This window comes from Meles meles, chromosome 19 (genome assembly GCF_922984935.1).
Source record: "Meles meles chromosome 19, mMelMel3.1 paternal haplotype, whole genome shotgun sequence".
Classification (NCBI taxonomy): domain Eukaryota; kingdom Metazoa; phylum Chordata; class Mammalia; order Carnivora; family Mustelidae; genus Meles; species Meles meles.
In genome coordinates this window covers 10,751,952-10,773,455 of record NC_060084.1, presented here as the reverse complement: position 1 = coordinate 10,773,455, position 21,504 = coordinate 10,751,952, and the positions used below count along the sequence as shown (strand labels likewise).

General features: G+C 40.7%; 1 protein-coding gene across 2 annotated transcripts in view; it reads left to right on the top strand.

Annotated features, from left to right (window-relative positions):
- The window catches only part of CNTNAP4 (contactin associated protein family member 4), a 260,192-nt gene that overhangs the window by 140,244 nt on the left and 98,444 nt on the right, over positions 1-21,504 (top strand). For both annotated transcript variants that reach the window (XM_045989410.1, XM_045989411.1), the window contains exons 4-6: positions 3,629-3,776; positions 20,426-20,629; positions 21,192-21,376. In XM_045989410.1, coding sequence (XP_045845366.1) covers positions 3,629-3,776; positions 20,426-20,629; positions 21,192-21,376 — 537 coding nt within the window. The remainder of the gene's footprint in view (positions 1-3,628; positions 3,777-20,425; positions 20,630-21,191; positions 21,377-21,504) is intronic.

Here is a 21,504-nt window from a genome sequence, read left to right as displayed (position 1 = left end):
GCCACCCAGGAACCCCTAAATTCATGTGTTCTTTTATGAATTGTGATGGTATCAAAAAAATCTTCACATCAAATTGAGAAATATCTCTTAGGCAAAGGAAATACATTTGAAACCTGATAATATGCCTAGAACTGTTAACCTACAAGGTTATGTAACATCAACCCCACGCTTCATTCATTAACACTGAATGCCCATTACATACAGAATTCCACAGCAGAATCTTTGTTATCTTATGTAGTGAAAAAATTTCAACATGGGGTGCAAGACAAGACTTATATTACAGTTCAGTTAAATAATATTTAATTAATAGTAATGGTGCATATTCCCCTAATGACCTTGATACTAGAAAGTTAAATTTGAGGTACTCAGAGCATTACAAAATAATATTCTGCCTGCTCTGTGTCTGTGTACACACACTTCTTATGTCTCCATCTTACTTCATTTTATTAATTATTATACAATTAATACATGTTCAGTTTTAAAAATCCAGCTATGGCTGGACTGTGCTAAAAATCCATTACCCTCTACCTCACAATCTCCTTGCCCTTTGTAAGAAAAATCTGCTTAAAATTTTGAATGTGCCAAGGTATTTTTATTAGATATACAAGCTAAGCACCGTATATTTCTTCCTTATGTTCTTAAAATTTAAATACCTCATAAATCGATCAGGTGAAATGTGATAGATCGCCATTGGTAGACCTCCCCATTCCGCTTACCTGTCTGTTGCCACTGCCACTATGCATCTTTTTTCCTACCCCCTTAAGATGTTGAGATCATCATAGTGGCATCTGTCTAAATCTGTGAACGTACGTTAATGTTGGAAAAATGTGAGATCTTTGGGAGGGTTATCTGATTCATCATCTAGCTGTTCACTGAAAGAAATCAAAATTGTATTAGCCTGCCAGTGGCACCCGGGAAAAGAGAACTGGAGTGTAAGAGGGTCTGATTAGAACTGAATGGTGGTGGACCAGGGCCTCTACTCTGGATGCACCTCACCCTGTTTGAAGAGCAGGTACACACACACACACACACACACACACACACACACACACACACCCCAGTGCCCATAGTGTAAACTTTTGACTAGTGGAAGGAATGGGGCTTTCTAGAAGGGTCTGCTTATCCGAGTTAAAGTGTCTGTGGGTTTAAACGGTGTTCTTCTATTTGTGTTGTAGGAAACAGTAGGTAGGAATGTGGGCCTAATAGGATGACTTGGTCACGGGAGATACAAAGCAATACGCACATTCACGTTTGACATGCTCCGAGAGGGTCTGTAATCGAGAAACTTGTTGAATTTTATTTTGTTTTTAGCACAGTCTTTCCCAAATGTACACATCTGACAAATATTTTATTGTGAAGAACTTCGAGCCAAGTCCTGTTCTGGGTACTGTGGATGGAGGCCACTGGAGGTCCATGCTTTAATGGAGCTGGTCTTCTAGTGGGATGAGATCAACAGACGAGGTAGTCAGACGAAAGAAGACCCCAAATAATGAGTAATATGAGCAAGATAAAACTGGAAGGTCAGATGCAGGGGTATGCCAGGGACACTGCTGTTGAAACTGTGATCAGAAAGGGTCTGACTTAGGTGGTCATATTTTGACCAAGTCCTAAAAGGTCAAGAGGACTGGCTGTACAGAGAACTTTCAGAGTAGTACGCACAGTGGCTGCGAAGGCTCCAAGTAGGACCGAGCCTGGTTGTTCCGGGGGGCACGGTGTGGTGAAAGCATAATGGAGGGTGTTGTCAAAGACTGTGTGTTTGATAAGGAGCTTGGATTTTGTTCTAAGTGGGTGAGGGTGACGTGATTTGATTTGCCATTAAAGATATTCCTGACTGCTCAGAGGGGGAGAGATGGGGCCTGTGGATGGGGATGGTGACAGGGAGCAGGAGAATAAAACTGGTGAGGAGCAGGTCACTGAGGCAGTTCAGGGGAGGTAATGCTTTGTGGAACTGGGTGGTCCTAGCTGAGATGGAGACAGAGGCCCCGATTTTGGATATCATTTGGAAGTACCATCGGAAGGCCTGTGGTACACGAGCCTGAGAGCTGGGTACCTGGGGTATTGGTGAGAGTGGGGGAGGGCAGCAGGTAGAGAACCGATTGATAAGGGGAGTCAAATCAAATCAGTTTGACTATGAAACAACAAACATTTAAAAAAAATGTTTCAGTAAATGCTGGTAAAGTGATATTTGTAAACTAGAAAGAAAAGTAGGTAAATGAGCAGACTCCTATGTATTGGTATTCCTAACGTATTCACCTTCACCTTGTGCAACGTCCATGAGGTTGACCTTACGCGCTGGCCCAGTCATGGTCAGCAGACCTACCGAGAGCCTGAACAGATCGTTTTTTCGTTCTGGCATATGCTGGTTGTTACAGAAGAGGGGGGAAAACACAAAACAAGGGGGAGGAGGAGAAGGAGAAAAAGAAGTAAGAGGAAGGGAGGATGGGTAGCAGAGGAGAAGAAGAGATAAAAAATACAAATTATTGAGAACAACTTCTGCTTCCCTCTAACATTTTCCCCCCTGAAGCCTTACCTTTGGGCATGAAGGTGTAAACAGAGCCGCTCTCATGCCAGGCACTGTCCTATGTCCGTTTTGCAGGCGAGCTCTGTGTTAGGCAGATGTACCCTGCTATGGCGGAAGGAAGGTAGCTCTGGGTCTCACCTTACGTAGTTTTACAAATGCCGGAAGGTTATTTTATACCTTTTTTTTTTTTTTTTAAGATTTTATTTATTTGAGCCGGAGGAGCGGGCTTCCCCACTGAGCAGGGAGTCGGCAGGGCTTGATCCCAGGGTCCTGGGATCAGGACTTGAGCTGAAGGCAGATGCTTAACCAACTGAACCACCCAGATGCCCTTATTTTCTACCTCTTTGACCTTTAATTTCCTCATCTTCACTTTGTGCTAGCTTAGCGCCATTCTCAAGGTCTTTCTAGCTTTCAAATTCTAGAGTCTGTAAGTCTAATTATAGGTCTTTCCAAATTATTATTGCTTCCAATTTCCCTTACCCATTTTTTTTAAATACAGGTGCTTTGGTTTTATTATTTTTTTATTAAATAACTTTGATGTGTAGCAATTCTTAATGTGCGTATCTGGCAGCTCCCTGAAGTTGAACAGTCTGTATCAGAGTGTTCTGAATGGAGTGCTGGGAGATACTCTTGTATATAGTAACAAGAGGAGAAAATGAAACAACAGAAACGTCCTAAGTTTTATCATTCATTGGTGATACAGGCAACTTCTTTGCTGAATCAGACCCTACTTTTTGAATACTGGAAGAAGACTTTTTCAAATTTTTTGGGTGCTGTTCACAATGTTAATACCTTTTAAGTTTAATCTGAACTTTATAGAAACAAAGTTTATTGAGGTTGAAAGGTTGAAATGGTTGAAAGCTGGTTTAATGGGGAAGGTGGAATTTCAGCTACTGTCAATATAAAGAGAAGCCTGGGCAATCGTACCTTCTGTGGATTGGGGGGGGGGTGGCTTTACTGCGTAACTGGTAATATGATTTTCTTGAAGCAGGTAGCCATTTTTACAGGAAAAAAGCACGTGAGGCATTGTTCATTGACATTCAAGGTCATGGGGTGAAACGGATATTCTCCAGATGCATTGATTTCCTTCCTTCCCTTTTCTTTTAGGGCTTTTCAGGAAATGCAAATGCAGACAGTGTTGTGTACTACAGACTCCAGCCTTCTATCAAAGCCCGGTTCCTGCGCTTCATCCCTTTAGAGTGGAACCCCAGGGGCAGAATCGGAATGCGGATCGAGGTGTTCGGATGTGCATACAGTAAGTGTTTGTTTATCCATCACACCGGCATACGTGTCAGAGGAGATGTTTTGAAAGCCAACCTGTATGCTGAAATTGACTTCATAGCTATGTAAAGAGATAGAAAAACAGGAATGATTTTTGCGGAAAGCTTTTTTGTGCCCATACATGGCAGTATTGACTTTAGCGTTTGGCTTTATATTTTAAATCAGACATGGAAGCATTTTATAGATAGATCGATCCATACAGAGATAAACAGACACAGATACCTGTTTATAGACATGTGTGAATCTGTTTATCCAAATCTAATATTATTAGCTGGACCCCGACTTTCAAATATTAAGAGTTTCCCCGCCATGGACTATATTTGATGATGTTTCACTTAGGCACCCTGAATTTAATAAAAGATACGGTGTTCCATTTAGTATGACCAGTCAAATTTCAGGACTTGAAAGAATGTTTGTCTCTCCAGCCTAAAAATAATATGCCACATAACTCACTTATAAACGTGCTGTCCCTTCGGCATAAATTCATAGAAAAGGTAAAGACCTCTGCCAAAATATAAAATGTGTTTGAAATACTTTCACATAAAAAATGATAGAAACCACAGATTTCACTTAGTCTCCTCTTAATGAAGTGTTTTATTATATCTTTTTGTGGGGCAGGGGCCTAAGAGTTATTGATAGCCTACCTCAAGCCACACCATCCTGTTAGATGCTCCTTTATTATGGAAAAATGAGTTAGTTAATATGATCTACAATTATCAGATGAGCAGTCTGAGGTTTGGAGACATTCCGTAATTTGCCCAGCATCTCATGCCTAACACACAGAAGAATCTGGAGAAGAGCCCAGGACTGTTCGGTTCTTCTCTATCATTCTTCCTCTAGTGAACCTTTATTTTTTAGCCATGAAAGCCTTTTTTCACACACATTTTATCACTTTTTGATGTAAGTCAAGTTCGGTTCTGGTTCACTTTATTTGCAGGAAGGGAAGGCATGTCATGCAGGGGGCAGGCAACTTGCTGACATGGTTTAAACTCTGTCAGACAGACAAACCACGGTGTACAGACTGCGGGTCTCCTTGCACTGGTTGGTGATGTTCCCAGCACCCCGAACCGTCCACTTCCTAGCATCAACGGTCAGCTGACCAGCCTTTTGTTCCTGCCAGGGCCTACAGAATGGTGATCACAAATATCAATAGTAATAATAATAATAATAATAATGGCAGTAATACTAATATTAATAGTGTAATTTTTAAAAGATTTTATTTATTTGAGAGAGAAAGAGGCAAATGCAGAGGGAGAGTGAGAGGAAGAATCAGAGTCCCCGCTGAGTAGGAAGTCTGATGTGAGGCTTGATCCCAGAACCCTGGGCTCCTGACCTGAGCCAAAGACAGACACTTAACTGACTGAGCCACTCAGGCATGTCCCAATAGCATTAATTTTTTAATACTGGAAATAACAATGTTTTCTTGAGTGCTTATTATATGTCTAACATTCTATTAACAGGTAGTTTGTAATTTTTTTTAGAAGTCTGGTTACATGTTTTAGGATAACTACTCCGTTCTCTGCCTTTGCAAACAGTGGGTAAAAGCTCAGGGCAGATGGCTTGCTCAAGCCACACGGATGGGAAGTGACCGAGCTGGGCTTGCAGCCAGGTCTGCCCAACTCCAGAGCTCAACGGCCAGCTCAGGCTCCGTCCAGCTGTTAAATCCCAGAGAGGAGCCATGGACAGCCCACTTCTGTCTGCCTGTTCAATCTCTTGGCCTCAACGCTTCAGCGTAGCCGCTTCTATCATGGGTTAGCGCCTCCTTTGCAACAATCCATTTGAATAAGATCATCCCTTAAAAACATATCCCACCCCAAAGTGCAGTTCTGGAACACAGAACCCAGACAGTCATCTTCTTTGTCTTTGGATCATAGAGTATAGTAAAGCCCATGCTACACGGTGGATAATTAGCGAAACAAATTTCCAATGCTTTGTATTTCTAGTTGCATTCTCTCCTTACTCGGAGCATGCGCCTTGCCAAATATTCATTTATCGCAGTATAAACATAGCTAACAGTTCTCGAGTACTTACTCTCTGTCAGGTAGAGTTTTTATAGGCATTCTAACTTAATCCTAAAAATCACGCATCTAAGAGAGTCTTAGAAATATGAAGCCATTTCCTCCACTTAATACACCTTCAGTCTGGGATGTCAATTCAACATCAGTTGAACAAGACTATTGATACTGTTTTTCCACAACGGAAGTACCCTCGTGATGTCCCCATGGACGTGACTGTTGAGGAACAGGTTCCTTTGGCCTCTCTCTGCCGTGTGCTCCACGGTGACCCTGTTCGCCCTCCGCTTCCATTGATCTGTGGCCCCGAGGAGCAGGCTTCTTCCTGCCACTTCTGTTGCTGTCCCTGTCAGTGAGGCACTGGCCACATGTTTAATCAGCTTCCTCTTCTCGCTGCCCTACCGCCGCAGGAGCAATCCTGAGGGCCGACAAGTTTTTAATTCAAATGTAAACACCTATGGTTAAAGGATATGACGGGACTCTGTTGTATAGTTTAGGATAAGAGAAAAACATATAAACGATGGAGAAGTATTCTCATAGGTAACCTAAAATAACCTCAAGGTGGGTTGGGTGTGAGTGCCTTAAGGGAGGGTCTTTGATCAAATGGACTTTAATTCTTCGGTTACACTTCTCTTCTCCACCTGTTCATGGTATCAGCCTTGCAGAATACGAATTTACTAAAGCATGAATTTACTAAACCATCATTTATGAAATAGTTCATTTGTATCAGATGTTTTCTTTCTAGGCATTTTCGGATTCGAGTCCTAATAACACAGTGAAGTGGGGGCATGAATATTACCATTTTATGCAGGGGCAAGAGGAGAGGACCAGAGTTGTCTGCTGAATGAGCCCTGTGGCTTGCTCTGGGCTGCTGGTACAGAAATGGGTGGGACCGTCAGCAATCCTTGTCCTCAGAAGGACGGCCGAGGGTGCACTCCGCCCACGAACACAGCTGTAGGATTTTGTCTGCAACTCCCCTGGATAGCCTAGATCCAAGATCAGCTTGGATTTGCTTCAGATACACAAGGTCATTCTCCTACAATCCCTGTAAAAAGAAGTGGTATTGGGGAGTGGTCTAGGTCTCTGTGCTGGGACGGTGTCCCAGGACACCTGTCCATGCTGGGAGCTCATTGAGCCTCTTGTGAAGGCCTGGAGGACTGCATGCACCTGTGCGTCCACATTGCTTGCACCAAGTTAATGTGACTCTTTCCTGGGATTTGCCTGAGCCACTCACTCAAGAGTGGTGTATACCAGGCTGCTCAAGTCTCCTGATGTGGGGGAAAGTGAACCTTAGAGAAATCAAGAACTCTGTCCAGGATTACACAGACTGCCTGTTTTAGGTCTAAGATTTAAATTCACATCCATTACTTTCTAAAGCTTGTGCTCTTGACAGCTCTATGAATCATACATGCATTCGCCTTTTAAGTACTTATTGACACTTGCTGAAAGAGAATTCTACTAGCTATTGGGTTTAGGGATAAATTTTAATAATGTATATTTCTTAACAATTGGGAATTATTTTTATCTTTTTCCCTTTTATTTTATTTATTTTATTTTTATTTTATTTTTTATAAATATATAATGTATTATTAGCCCCAGAGGTACAGGTCTGTGAATCGCCAGGCTTATACACTTCACAGCACTCACCATAGCACATACCTTCCCCAATGTTCATAACCCCACCACCCTCTCCCTTCCCCCCTCCCCCCTGCAACCATCAGTTTGTTTAGTGAGATTAAGAGTCTCTTATGGTTTATCTCCTCCTGATCCCATCTTGTTTCATTTTTTTTTCCTTCCCTACCCCCCAATCCCCCCATTCTGCCTCTCAAATTCCTCATATCCGGGAGATCATATGATAATTGTCTCTCTGATTGACTTATTTCGCTAAGCATAATACCCTCTAGTTCCATCCACGTCATCGCAAATGGCAAGATTTCTTTTCTTTTGATGGCTGCATAGTATTCCATTGTGTATATATACCACATCTTCTTTATCCATTCACCTGTTGATGGACATCTAGGTTCTTTCCATAGTTTGGCTATTGTGGACATTGCTGCTATAAACATTCAGGTGCATGTGCCCCTTCAGATCACTATGTTTGTATCTTTAGGGTAAATATCCAGTAGTGTGATTGCTGGGTCATAGGGTAGCTCTATTTTCAACTTTCTGAGAAACCTCCATGCTGTTTTCCAGAGTGACTGCACCAGCTTGCATTCCCACCAGCAGTGTGGTGGTTTCTCTTTTCTCTGCATCCTTGCCAGCATCTGTCGTTTCCTGACTTGTTAATTTTAACCATTCTGACTAGTGTGAGGTGGTATCTCATTGTGGTTTTGATTTGTATTACTGTTATATATAATATTGTTTGCATCTCAACCCTAGGTTTATTCAATATAGTTCTTCAACTCTGTGCAAAAAAGCACAAATGCAACATTATCTAAAATGCTACAAAGTTACAAAACTCAAAACAAAATTCATAGTACTGTACAATAAAAGTAAAAAAAAGCAATGTATGTGTTGCCAAGGTAACCTGCAAGACCACCATGTGTGACAGCTGTCACAGGGGTCTATGGGGACCCTCCAGAGCTGGCTCTCAACTTGCTTATTAATGTCAGTGAGAGAAAGGGAGCTGTGGAGTTTTGTGGGGGAGGGGTGCATGGGTATATGTAAAAACAGACATTTACAGCAACTAACATGAGGTGTTTGACTCCAGGGGTCAGAAGAGGCAACGTCATAAAAATTATACAAAGTCAATGTAAAATATTGTAGCCTGAATGGAGGATGCGAGGAATGAAGTAGTTGATGAATTGAGATTAATGCAAGAATGTATATAGCAAGAAGTTTGAAACTAAAATGCAGATGATTTCACGTGGGAGCCTGGGGGGGGGGTGCGTGTACCCCGATCGAGCACAGAGCTGAGAATTGCTGGTGGGGTGGGTTTATATCTGAGAGTGGTCACTCGGGCTGAAAGTGAGGGCGCACACTGGAGGCGGCAGCTCGGTTGGGAGGCTTCCGATCTCACGTGTGCAGGGACAGTGGGGCCTCAAACCAGAGGGCCCGCAATCAGGAGAGAGGGTCTCATGTCTCAAATCAGACTCAAATGTACCGGGGATGTTGAATTAAGAGAGCTTAGTGATTGCATGGGAGGGTCCCGGACTTACCAGACTGGAACAAGCATCTGGAAAGTGGTGCCATGCTGGGAGGGCCAGTGGAGAGTGAAGAGCTCTGAGAGGGCACTGGGGAGATCGTTAATTCCATTGTTGACTCCTTGAAGGCCAGCCTGGGGAATACAGAAGGTTGGAACCGTAAATGCTCTCAGTCGAAGGTGGATAATTGAAACCTATGTGAATATCACTGTTATGAAATCATGACTTCCCACTTACTGCATTGCTGTTAAGAATAAAAGTAAAAAGTGCTGTCTTTGGACAACTACTCATGTCGTTGAAAAGGAGAGATGCATTTCTATGATAATTAAAGTGGACCCTTTACCCGTTTTTCAGGTAACATGCATTTTTATGCCGATACCCGGGCCTCCTGCCTGTGTTCACTGAAGTTACAGGTGCAAGTTGCTCCTATGAATATTGCAGGGACCGTGGCTATTGTGAGAGCCACACATCATTTTATTACCCTCTGTCTGGGTGAGTTAGGGCCGTAACTTGTTATGAAGGAATATCAAGTGAATGGAAAATCCATATCAAAGAGCATGTTCTACTTTTATGTCAGAAAACTTGGAAGTTGTTTCCTGAGTAATGAGAGAAGGAGAAGCTAAATTTTATGGGTTCAAAGAGAAAGTATAAATTTCAGATGTCTTGGCCATAGCAGCCGTGAACATGTTTATAGAGCTAGACGAGAGATGTGGGCAAGGAAATAACTTGTTGAAGAAGGAAAAAGAAGAGAAAATGTTTGCTGGTATAGAAATACTACTCTACGGAATGTCCCAAAGGAAGGTAAACAATGGTAAACAGAGGCAGGGAAGGGAAGCAAAACCAAGTGGAAGTAACTGTGGGAGATGTCCAGAGGGAGTGGTGGTGAAGTCTCAGGAAAGGATATTCTCTAACTGTGGATGAACCACTGCGACAGTTGTCCTTTATGTAAATCCCAAGTTCCTCTTCCTAGTTCTTGGGTAAACATCCTCATTTTGTTCTCCGTGACCTTCTTCCCTCATCCTCAACAGCCTCCAACTGTCCAGCCATCCTGAACCATTTCCATTTCTACACCATGCCATGATTTCATGATTTTTCTAGACCCAGGATCTTTGTGCACTCCCTGGGGCAATCACCACACGTGTAGCCTTCATCTCTCTACCGAGATAAGTCTTGTACTTGTCACCTTTTGTCAGCAGAGAAATCACTGTCTCCGACCATTTCTCTGACACCTCACTTTTGTAGCAGAGGACAATTTCACCTGTTCCCGGAATAGCTGTTCTGCTCCCGGTGATCATACAAGGCGCATGTGATACTGTATGATAGTCATATGTTCCTTCTTGAGTACAAGTCTTCCGGATAGATGAATGAATGAAGGGGGGCGGGGTCGGTGAGCCTCTGGAGGGCTTTTCTCACCAACCTGGTGGCATGTGCAGCCTGTGGAAGGTCAGACACAGAACACAGGGACAGCTGAGAAGATCGGAAGAGAAGAGAGCTATAGAAATAGAGGAACTACATATAACATAGAAACTATTGTGTTTATTTGCTTAAATCCAGACTGTTTAAGAGAAAATGATGGATTCTATGTAATAAATGGAAGCAAGTCAACAATTATGAAACTCATATCAACTTAAAAAAATAAAAACATGCATTTTATAACGTAAAAGCTATTAAAAGCTGGAGCAACTTACATCAGTAGATGGAAGTTTGAAAAACTGAGCAGGCTCTCACTGACCCAAAATGGAAATATGATGGCGTAAGGAAGAATAGTAACTGCAGTTTTGCAACATATTAAATAGTTTTGAGTGAATGGGCTCATGACAGTACTAAAAAATGAAAATCTAATTGGTTACCTATGAGAGATATGAAGGAACCAACTCATTATTTTGAAAATTAATAAATGAAAGGAGACATCAAGAATTTATCTTACTTTTCCTGTGTGATCTGTACCTCAAGGTAACCAAGTAGAAGATGAGGGAGAATTTCTCTTTGAAGGTATAGTCCAGGTAATAAATAAAAAGGGGATAATAGAATTAGCATATTCCCACTTCACAATCCTAGATAAATTAATAGACCAAGACAGTGATTTAAAACGTTCACAAAAAGATGATGTGCTTTTCAGTAGCACTCCTAGCAGAGTTGTTTTGATTGAGCTATCTTGCTGTAGATACTGGATACAAAATATGCATTAAAAAAAAAACCTTCTGGGCTCTGAAGTTCAAGGCAGAAACAGGCTGGAAATCGACAAGAATTGTTTCTGGGAAGAAGGAAAGCAAACTCTGGGAGATCCACATTTAACCGACCTTTTCCTAAAACTACATCCTAGTTTACAGACGTCATAATGTGTAAGCAGAAAGTAGCCAGATTTTACAGGACTGAGGAGGCAGAGTTCAGAGTTGAAGGTTGCCAGAGTGGCTAGAAATTGAGTGCGGAATCCTGAAAAGGAGGGGTTCAGAGAGGGAGGGCCTTGTCTCAACTCCTGCATGGAAATTTCCCCTCGGTCCTTGGCTGATTCGAAAACCACACATGCCCAATCTGAGATACCAAGGAGCCCAGGCAAAAGCAGGATGGGAGAGTCAGGTAAGACTTCAGCATCTACCTAGTGCCTGGAGGAACCCCTCTGGGGGAAAAAAAAACCGCCCTGCCAATCTAGAGGGACTTGTTAAACATCTTGGGCTTTTAGCTGAAAAGCCAGAGGTCATTGCGTTACGAGTAAAGACCAATCTCAGGACCAGTTGTTTCGTCCTAGGGTGAAGGACAAAACCAAAATGGATCCGTCCCAACAAAACCTGGAGCCAGGCTTTCACAGGGTCAGGTGATCTGTGGACCTCTCCGATCTCCTTCATGCCACCACCACCCCGCCCTAGCCAGTCTCCATCCTCCCACCTCTCCTCTCCCTCTCCCAGACTCATGCACCCTCTTCCCCACACCTCCTCCTTCCCTCCTGACCCTAGACATTTACAAAGGTGGGCATCTACTCAGAGTAAGTTTCATTTCTTCAAGCATATTGTCCCCAATCAAAGCCTAATTTAGATCTCCCTGTTCACAACTGCCGTGCAATCATGCACTTTTCCTTCATGCTCCGCTTAGAGTTTGTAAATACATCTGTCCATGTGGGATGAGTTGCTGGATATCTTTCTTTGGGGGATCCATGAGGACAGAATGTGTTCACTGTTGTAACACCAGCTCCTAATGTAGGACTCCGCACAGTGAGCGTTCAGTAACTATTTCCTGTGTGGACAAACTAAGAGAAACATCCAGTTAGCCAGGATAAAAACTGAAAAATGAATAAAGGAAAAAAAGCCCCAGATGTATTATACTTCTACAGTAGCAGTTGATTAAAGAACTGTGAGGTGACCATAGGAGATTTCGAATGTTAGTTATTATTAAAATGATAATAATGGCATATAAAATATATAATAAATGAGGTTTTTTGATACTTGCACTTGAAACCCACAGCTTTTTGTGTGATATGAGAAATTGGAATTTTTCTCCAGGTATTCCATGTATTCCAAATAAGGAAATCGAGACTCAGCATTTAAGTGACTTCTGTGGCACTCATTACAAAATTTACAAAGATGAGAAACAGAAATATAGCTTCTGTCCTCCAGTAACACAGTCAGGGGTCCTTGATGTGGTAGATGTTACCCATTTCAAACCTACTGAAAAGGTTAATTTAGATGGATACTTAAGTAGCAGTGATCTTGTTTGTTCCTATAACCTCCTAGAGTGTTATCACTGATCTTAATTCAGTCTATTTAAAACCGTGATAGTAAAGTCACCTTTTCTCTGTGGTTAGGTGCTGCCCTTGATCCCGTATCTTCTTCCTTTTTATGGTATTAATTTTGGTTGGTTTTAAACTTAAGAGTCCCTTAAATCATTCTGTGCTCCTTGATGCTACTATGCAAAAAATAGTACAACCCATTTCCTGTTGATTTCACAAGTGCTTGGTCTCTCCTCGCCGTCTCTTCAAAACCCAGTTCAGTAATTTGCAGATCTCAAGTACCAATACATCCTGCTCTTGCTTTCATATTTCACCATGTAATAGTTTAACGGTGACTCAGTCTGATTTATGTTTCTTAGAAGTCAAAATTGGACGTCTGTTTGTTTAGAAATTCACAGGTAGTAATTTTCAGATAAAGAAGCGATGTGCTCAGTACTGGAGACCAACTTCTTGTTTAGCACAGAAGAGTTTTGGTCCATTGTTCTCTTTCCACTTAGAGCAGGTTTTCTGCCTTTATATTTCTGGGGTGCTTCCCACAAAATTAATAGAAGGCACTCATGTCTTTTTTTTTTTCCATTTTATTTATTTTTTCAGCGTAACAGTATTCATTGTTTTTGCACAACACCCAGTGCTCCATGCAAAACGTGCCCTCCCTATTACCCACCACCTGTTCCCCCAACCTCCCACCCCTGACCCTTCAAAACCCTCAGGTTGTTTTTCAGAGTCCATAGTCTCTTATGGTTCGCCTCCCCTTCCAAAATTTTTTTTTTTAATAAACATATAATGTATTTTTATCTCCAGGGGTACAGGTCTGTGAATCGCCAGGTTTACACACTTCACAGCACTCACGATAGCACATACCCTCCCCAATGTCCATAGCCCCCTCCCCCTCTCCCAATCCCACCTTCCCCCAGCAACCCCCAGTTTGTTTTGTGAGATTAAGAGTCATTTATGGTTTGTCTCCCTCCCAATCCCATCTTGTTTCATTTATTTTTCTCCTATCCCCCTAACCCCCCATGTTGCTTCTCCATGTCCTCATATCAGGGAGATCATATGATAGTTGTCTTTCTCCGATTGATTGTCTCATGTCTTTTTCAGGAACTCTTTCATGACCTTTAATAAAGTCAGTTTTCTGTTTTTCTAGGATTTGTTTTCCAGCTCATGCATTTTCTATTCCAATTTGTCTCTTCCCTGTTTCTTAGCCAACTGACCTCATCAGTGATGCGATGATTCACAGTTGAATTCACAGAACCAATTTCTCCCCCAAAACACCTTGCAGGGGCAAGCCGCCACCACCTCCACAATTTTGTGCACATATCGTCTCCAGCGCAGATAAACATGTTCATTTTCCATGGTACAGTTCAGCCTGCAACGAGGTTACTCATTTCCAGGGGAGAGGTTTCTTTAACCTTCTTGTCCTTCTGGTCAGATAATCCTCATGCTGTCATCTGTTCATCTGCCATTACTATTACTTAGTCATCCACTTAGGGAAGGCGGGGAGGGCATCACTTTTTCAGATAGCAACCTCACATTTTGCAAAGTCTCAAACTTCTGGAGCAGGGGTAGGATGTAGGTGTGAGGGAGGGATACCAAGTCAAGTGGTAGATATCACAATGAGGACTGCATTTATGTGAAATATGCAGGGGTAGGGGAACTGTTTGCTGCTCACAGAGGCACATCTGCAATTTAGTTGACATTTTTCTCTGAGGCTGAGTGGATCGACTCCTGTCCCTGCTAGAAATCATTCGGACCCAGCACCAAGGCAGAAAGCAAAGTTCCAAGCACTGGTGTGAAAAATCACATCTCGGGGATGTGCATCTTTCCCATTAGAATGGAAGCTCCTTGACAGAAAAAAAAAGGTGTTCTGGGTTTATGCATTCCTGTGCCTTCCACTGTTCACAAGGAGCTCGCCATAAATACGTGCTTACAGAAAGGAGCAGAGAACACACATTTCACCAATGCCACTTCGGACGTAACTCCCTGAAAGAAATTAGAATATTTTGTATGGGAAAACTCTTCATTGCACGGGAGATTGTATTTCTGAATCATGCAAATAAAGCAGTCTCTCCCTCTTTCCTGGGGTTGCTGATAGGAGAGTGGGGCCTGTAGTCTTTGTGAGTCTCTCCTTTCCTGTTGCCTGCTGTAAATGAGGAGATTTGAGACGGAGGTATTCACTGAGGAGGATTCAGGTCACTGACAATCGCCATGGTGAGTCAGCTCAGGCATTAGTTGACAGACAGAGAAAAAGCCACAGAACCCACAGATGGCTCAAAATCATTCTTGCTGCATAGCCTGGCCCGTGACATTGATAATTGAGCACTTCTCGTGCTCTTCAGAAATTCATTATTTTTTAAAGAGTTTACTCTTTAAAATAAATACACCAGATGTATTTATTAAACTCTTTTTCCTGTGCCTCTTCGCCTGCCCAGTGTTCTAACAGGAAATAATAGCGTTAGCGTTAGTAGTAGTTAATGTTCCTTGAGTTGTAGTTATGTGCTGGCAAGTCTTCCAAAAATTACACAGATATACATTCCTACAATAATCCTGTGAAGAATATACTATTATTATTCCCATGTTACAGAGAGGAAACGGGCAAAGGGGTTAAGTACCTTGCGTCTTAGAAGGAGTAATGCTCGGTTACCTTATATGACTCTTGTTACCTTATATAACAGAGGTACTTCCAGGTTTGATTAAATTAAGGATCTTGAGATAGGGAAAGTAGCCTGGATTATCCAGATGGGTCCAGTGTAATCACAAGGGTCTTTATGAGAGGGGGGTGAGAGCATAGTCAGGGAAGGAGAGCAGAAACAAGGTGGGGGAGTTGAAGATGCTATGATAGGAGTCTTGTACACAAAGAAAGGAGTCATGAACCAAGGAGTGTGGATGGTCTTTAAAAGCTAGGAAAGAGGAGGAAAGTTCAGAAGGAAAGCAGCTCCTGCCAGCACCTTGATTTTAGGACTTTGGAATTCCCAAACTAGAAGATAATAAATTTGTGTTGTTTCATGGGACCAAGTTTGTGGTCATTGGTTACATCAGTAACAGGAAACTCATATGCTTGCCCAAGGTAGAGGGAAGATGCGAACCTAGACAGACTGGTTGTCTTAACCTCTAAGCTACACTGTAATAAAACATGATTAAAAATGGTTCAGAAGGGGCACTTGGGTGGCTCAGTCAGTTGAGCATCTGTCTTTGGCTCAGGTCATAATCTCGGGGTCCTGGGATCAAGCCCCATGTCAGGCTCCTTGCTCGCCGGGAGTCGGAGTCTGCTTCTCCCTCTGCCCCACCCCTGCTCTTGCTGTCTCTCTCTCAAATAAATAAATAAAATCTTTTAAAAAAATATGGTTTAGACGGGGAGTAGCTGGAGGAGGATAAATGTGTCAGGACAATTTGCAACTAGTTACTAGAAAATTAGAGTTTATGTCCTCCCTGTGGTGAACAGGGCATGACAGGGCCACATTATTAACATCTATAGTAATTCAATCATTAAAAATATAACCTCAGTTATAAGCCTACTAATGAACAGATTTACCATTAGAAACATAATTCTTTCAGTCAAGTATCATGTCTCCTCCTACATCTTTGGACTATAGGTCTTTACTGTAACAAATTTTCTTAACTTCTGATTTCTAGCCTTTTTTTTTTTAAAAGATTTATTTATTTATTTGACAGACAGAGATCACAAGTAGGCAGAGAGGCAGGCAGAGAGAGGAGGAAGCAGGCTCCCTGCTGAGCAGAGAGCCCGATGTGGGGCTCGATCCCAGGACCCTGAGATCATGACCTGAGCTGAAGGCAGAGGCTTTAACCCACTGAGCCACCCAGGCGCCCCTCTAGCTTTTCTTAAAGCCAGTTTTCTAATACGTCTACTTTTCCTATCTATGCATTTCAACTGTGTACCAAAGATTCTTTTTCTGAACGTGACAAAAGAGGGACATAAGTGTGATTCTGTTAATTGAAAGATGAATATTACTTTGGATGCTTACTTTAGTGTTTTTAAACAAATAAATATTGAGTTAAATTACTTTCCTTAATGGCCTACTCTCATCAAATCTTCATAAGTTAGTTTCAATGTAAAGAAATACTGGTATGAATCATTTGAACTTTTCTTTTGTGAGAATGTATTTGCATTGATAGTGTCCTTTGTGGAAGAGTGAAAATAAATTAGCCTTGAATGTTATTGGTGATGGCTGACGTTGAAACTGAAATTGAAATGTTGTTTTCCCAGGGGTACCTGAGTGGCTCAGTGCGTTAACTGTCTGCTTTCGGCTCAGGTCATGATCTCAGGGTCCGGGGGTTGAACCCAGCTTTGGGCTCTCTGCTCAGTAGGGAGCCTGCTTCCCCCTCTCTTGCCTGCTGCTCTGCCTACATGTGATCTCTCTTTCTTTCTGTCAAATAAATAAATAGAATAAAAAAAAAAAAAGAAATGTTGCTTCCCCCATTGATGTGAAGCTCAAGTGTAGTTTGTAGTTAGTAATGTTGAAAGTAAATTTTTCAGAAGCAAAAAACCATGACTTAAATTCAAATACAGAATAACCACATATGAAAGGTGTATTTAATTAATTAAAGAAGGAATCAGAAGAATGGTAAATAAAGCTAGTTGAAAGAAGATTCAAGAGGCTGAGTGTAGACAGGAATTCAAGAAAGAATGTTGGATTACTATCACTATGTTGGGTACATAAATAGTTAATGTCCAACAAGGCAAGAAAACCATAACTGTAGAGCCATTTGTATTTCTGCTGAGCGGAAAAGATCTACAACTTAACATGTAACTTAACAAAGTCTAATCCTAATCTGTAATAAATATTAAAATCTGACATTTATCAGTTCATATAGAATTAAATACTCTTTAGGTGAGTCTGTGAGGAAATGGTCCAATATGACGTTGAAAGGATGTGAAGTTATTCCTTTGTATTATATCTAGTATTTCCAATTTTTCTTAACAGTGGGTAAGACCATTTTCAAGAGAAAGTACAAACCTCTCTCTCTTTCTCAAGACTTTTTGTCATATAATTCCAGAATTATATATCATTAACTGTATGTGCCACAACACAGTGTTTTGTGATTATTGCTTAAAATTATATGCTTTTTATATGTCAGATATGTTGTGTAGATAGCTTTTTATAACAGTGTATAAAATAATATTTTATAATATTAGACTCATTTTAAGTGAGTTTTTTTTTTCATAAGTGAGGTTTTTATCTGAAGTAATACTGTTAGGAATCCTGAATTTTTTTCTTTTATGAAAATTCTCGTATTTATGTTACACATATATATGTTGACGTTTTCCTGTGCTGACACTGTACTCACGTTCTGAATTCTATTTAGCTTTTTCCCCTGAAGCTGTTGTTCACACACATGTGCAGTCTGTTTATTCTTCTCCTACTTAAACTACTTTCAGAACCATTTTCAAGGCAAGCCCTGCTCACTCTTTTTCCTCTTCTGAGAGGTGAATTACTAACTGTCATCGTATTTCTCAGCAACCCTCAGAGCTTCCATTCATGACAGTGGAGGAGAGAAAGTGTTGGGAGAATGCCTGGGTTTGGGGAACTAAATGTCCTAAGAGTAATTCTAAAAGTTTGTGGGGGACATGAGTAGGACTTGACGACCATGGGGTAGTGGGCAGGTTAGTGGTGAGGTTTCTAGATCGGAGAGCTGAGTTTCCCCAGCTACCTTAAGCAAAGAGACCCAGTCTTCGGTTAGGCTTGATCAACCCGTCATGGCTGCTCACTCACCGAGCCGCATCCATCTTCGTGGAACGTCAGCTCCGTGAAGGCAGGAGCCATGCTGATATTGATTACTTTCTTCGTCCCAGTATCTGTCCCAGGGCCTCATAAACGATGCACTAAATACGTACTTGTTGAACGAATGTCTCACATTACTGAGGTATTATCTGTGGTCTAAGAAGATAATAGGTAAGAGTGAAGGAAAGTGGCATGTGGCTTCAGTTTAAGAGATGCTTCAAGCATCGATCGTCTGATATGTTGTTCACTATCCTGTTTTTGCTGATAGAAATATTGAAGCCACGAAAGCTTTAGGTGCCGTGAAGGGTGAATATATATGACCATTGTAATATGGTAATAATAGCAAAAAAGAAAAAAGTAGTATGCTGAAGTCACACAGGTTGAAACTTTACTGGAAAAAAAAATTCTCTTGGTAGCTAATTCCAAAAATAGACTTTATCTAAAATAAAATGATTATGATGATGGTTGCCTTTAGGCGATACATTAACTCAGAGATAACTGCATGGCTCTGAATGTGTCAACGTTTAAAGTCTGTCTTATTGGAATTTCTCTTAATTTATTGTAATCTAATAATCATAGAACACATTATTTGTATTTGACACAGAGTTATGTTTTTACCGTGCACATTCATTCAGCTATATAACAAGGAATAATTGTTCAGTTAACATTATTCTTTCTACAGAATGCAATGTTTATTCATGTGCATTTGGTGAATGAATTCTTTATAAGCACATTAACAAGATGTGGAAAAATCAAACCTCTGAATTTTCAAAAGATAGCTGCATAAAATAGTTGAAAAAAATTTCCGGGGGTGGTGAGTATAAATGGTTCACATTAAATATGATGGATAATCTGAATGAAATGTATATTTGGGCATACAAGTAGCTGTAATAATTTTGTCAAATGAAACAAGATGAGTAAACTTTACTGTCATTTCATTGACTGGGAAGAGTCAGCTAACCAGCTGAAAAATAGCTTCACTGCGTTTCCCTAACCTCTTCATTTATTACATAAGCGCACTCTCAAGGGTAATTGTCTTAAAAAACAACAACAACAACAACTTCGACTTGCGAAATGTAGAAAACACTGCTAGGCTTTCTGAGTATTATCCGTTCTATTTTGTGTCTGTTGTGCAGGACGCAACCGATTTTGACAGATGTGCTGTTACGTTACTGGTTTAACATGACATCTTTTTTCAGATGAACTGAATAAAAGTGATCTTGACAATGAGTACATAAGACACTGTCAGAAAGCTGAAAAAACATGTCAATGTCACAGTTTTGACACAAATACAGCAGAACAGCCCTTATAATATCATTAAGTGAATGTCTTTGCAACGATGTCCTCTAGAAGACAGAATATAGCATTGTTCTTAAGTACTATTATTTAGCCACAAAAATAATAAGATAAAACAAAACACAGAGGTCAGCTTAATATATACTTGAGGTAGCATTTGATGAGTCTGATGTATATGTGGGTATTTTATGCAGATCTCTTACCTGCAGCACGTTTGGGAGAATGTTGAGATGTCAAAACCATTTTTTCAGGAGCTAAAAACCATTTAGCGCCTACACTTCAGGAACATCATTAAAATACTGATTATGAAATATGCAAAGTGGTTTTAGGGATATTGATCATAACCTTTTTCCTGATTTTCTTTTTTTATTGAATGAAAAGAAATAGCTTTCAGTAATATAGAAAATTAAGAATACAGTTTAAGATGTATTTCTAGATCATGATTTTGTAAACAGGTTAGTAAAAGCTAGAATGGAATCAATCCCAGGCATCAAGAGGGAATTAGACGTTGGAACTTTTATTTTCTCTTATGACTGGCTTGAAATGAACTATGCGTGTGTGTGTGCACAATGCTTTATATATATATCTGTGTATATGTATATCATATATATATATGTACATATATATACATATATACACACACACACATTTAAGATGCTTTAATAAAAAGCATACATGTCCTTTAGAATGACTATTAATGTCTTTGTCTCTAGGGTCAGAGGTGGTTGATCTTGATGGAAAAAGTTCCCTTCTCTACAGATTTGACCAAAACTCCCTGAGCCCAGTAAAGGATATTATTTCTTTGAAATTTAAAACTATGCAGAGTGATGGAATTCTGCTCCACCGGGAAGGGCAAAACGGAGATCACATTACACTGGAATTAAGAAGAGGAAGGCTCTTTTTACTTATTAATTCAGGTAAAGTTATTTGGTGAAGTAGTTGAAAAATCTGGCCATTTGGATATCACTTTAGTAACTTTATATTTTTATAGCTTCTCTTTTAACACTTAAGGTGCCCTATTTCCATATTGGAGGGCTTATATGTACACCAATATTGCACTTTCATGTACAAATGGTTCATATTTTGCAAATTGTACAAGACCCTTATTTGATATTTTTTACAAAGTATCAAGAGAACTACATAGCTCTTTTCAAACATCATGAAGAAAGGGATGGGTCATTGAAAAATACTGAGGTAGTAAAAATAATGAGGTTGTAGCAAAGATAAAATTTACATTGCAAATGAGCATGTGATGGGAAATACTAATAAGAAGAATTAACAGTGGAAGAAATCACAACAAGGTTGAGAGGATATTATATTCAAACTTCAGGTGGATCCATACTGGTGTCTTTGGTGGAATGCGAGGAAGGAGATGGCAATTGTTATGAGAGATGCTGGTCCACAAGGGGAAACTTTTTTTTTTTTTTTTTTTTTTTTAAGACTGGGAATAATGGTGCTGTTACTGTTTTCTCCTCTCAGGTGAAGCCAGACTGCCCTCGGCTCACACGCTCATCAATCTCACCCTGGGCAGCCTGCTGGATGATGAGCACTGGCACTCCGTGCTCATCCAGCGTGTGGGCAAACAAGTCAACTTTACAGTAGATGAGCACAGGCACCCTTTCCATGCCCAGGGAGAGTTCAGTTACCTGGACCTTGATTATGAGGTGTGATAGTTATGTTTCAATAAATACAGATTTTTATATGTTGGGGAGTCATGCAAAAGAAAATACACCATAGGGAGCACCCCTCCCCTCTTTCAGAGTAAATCCAAGTCCTGGAGAAGTGTTTCCCA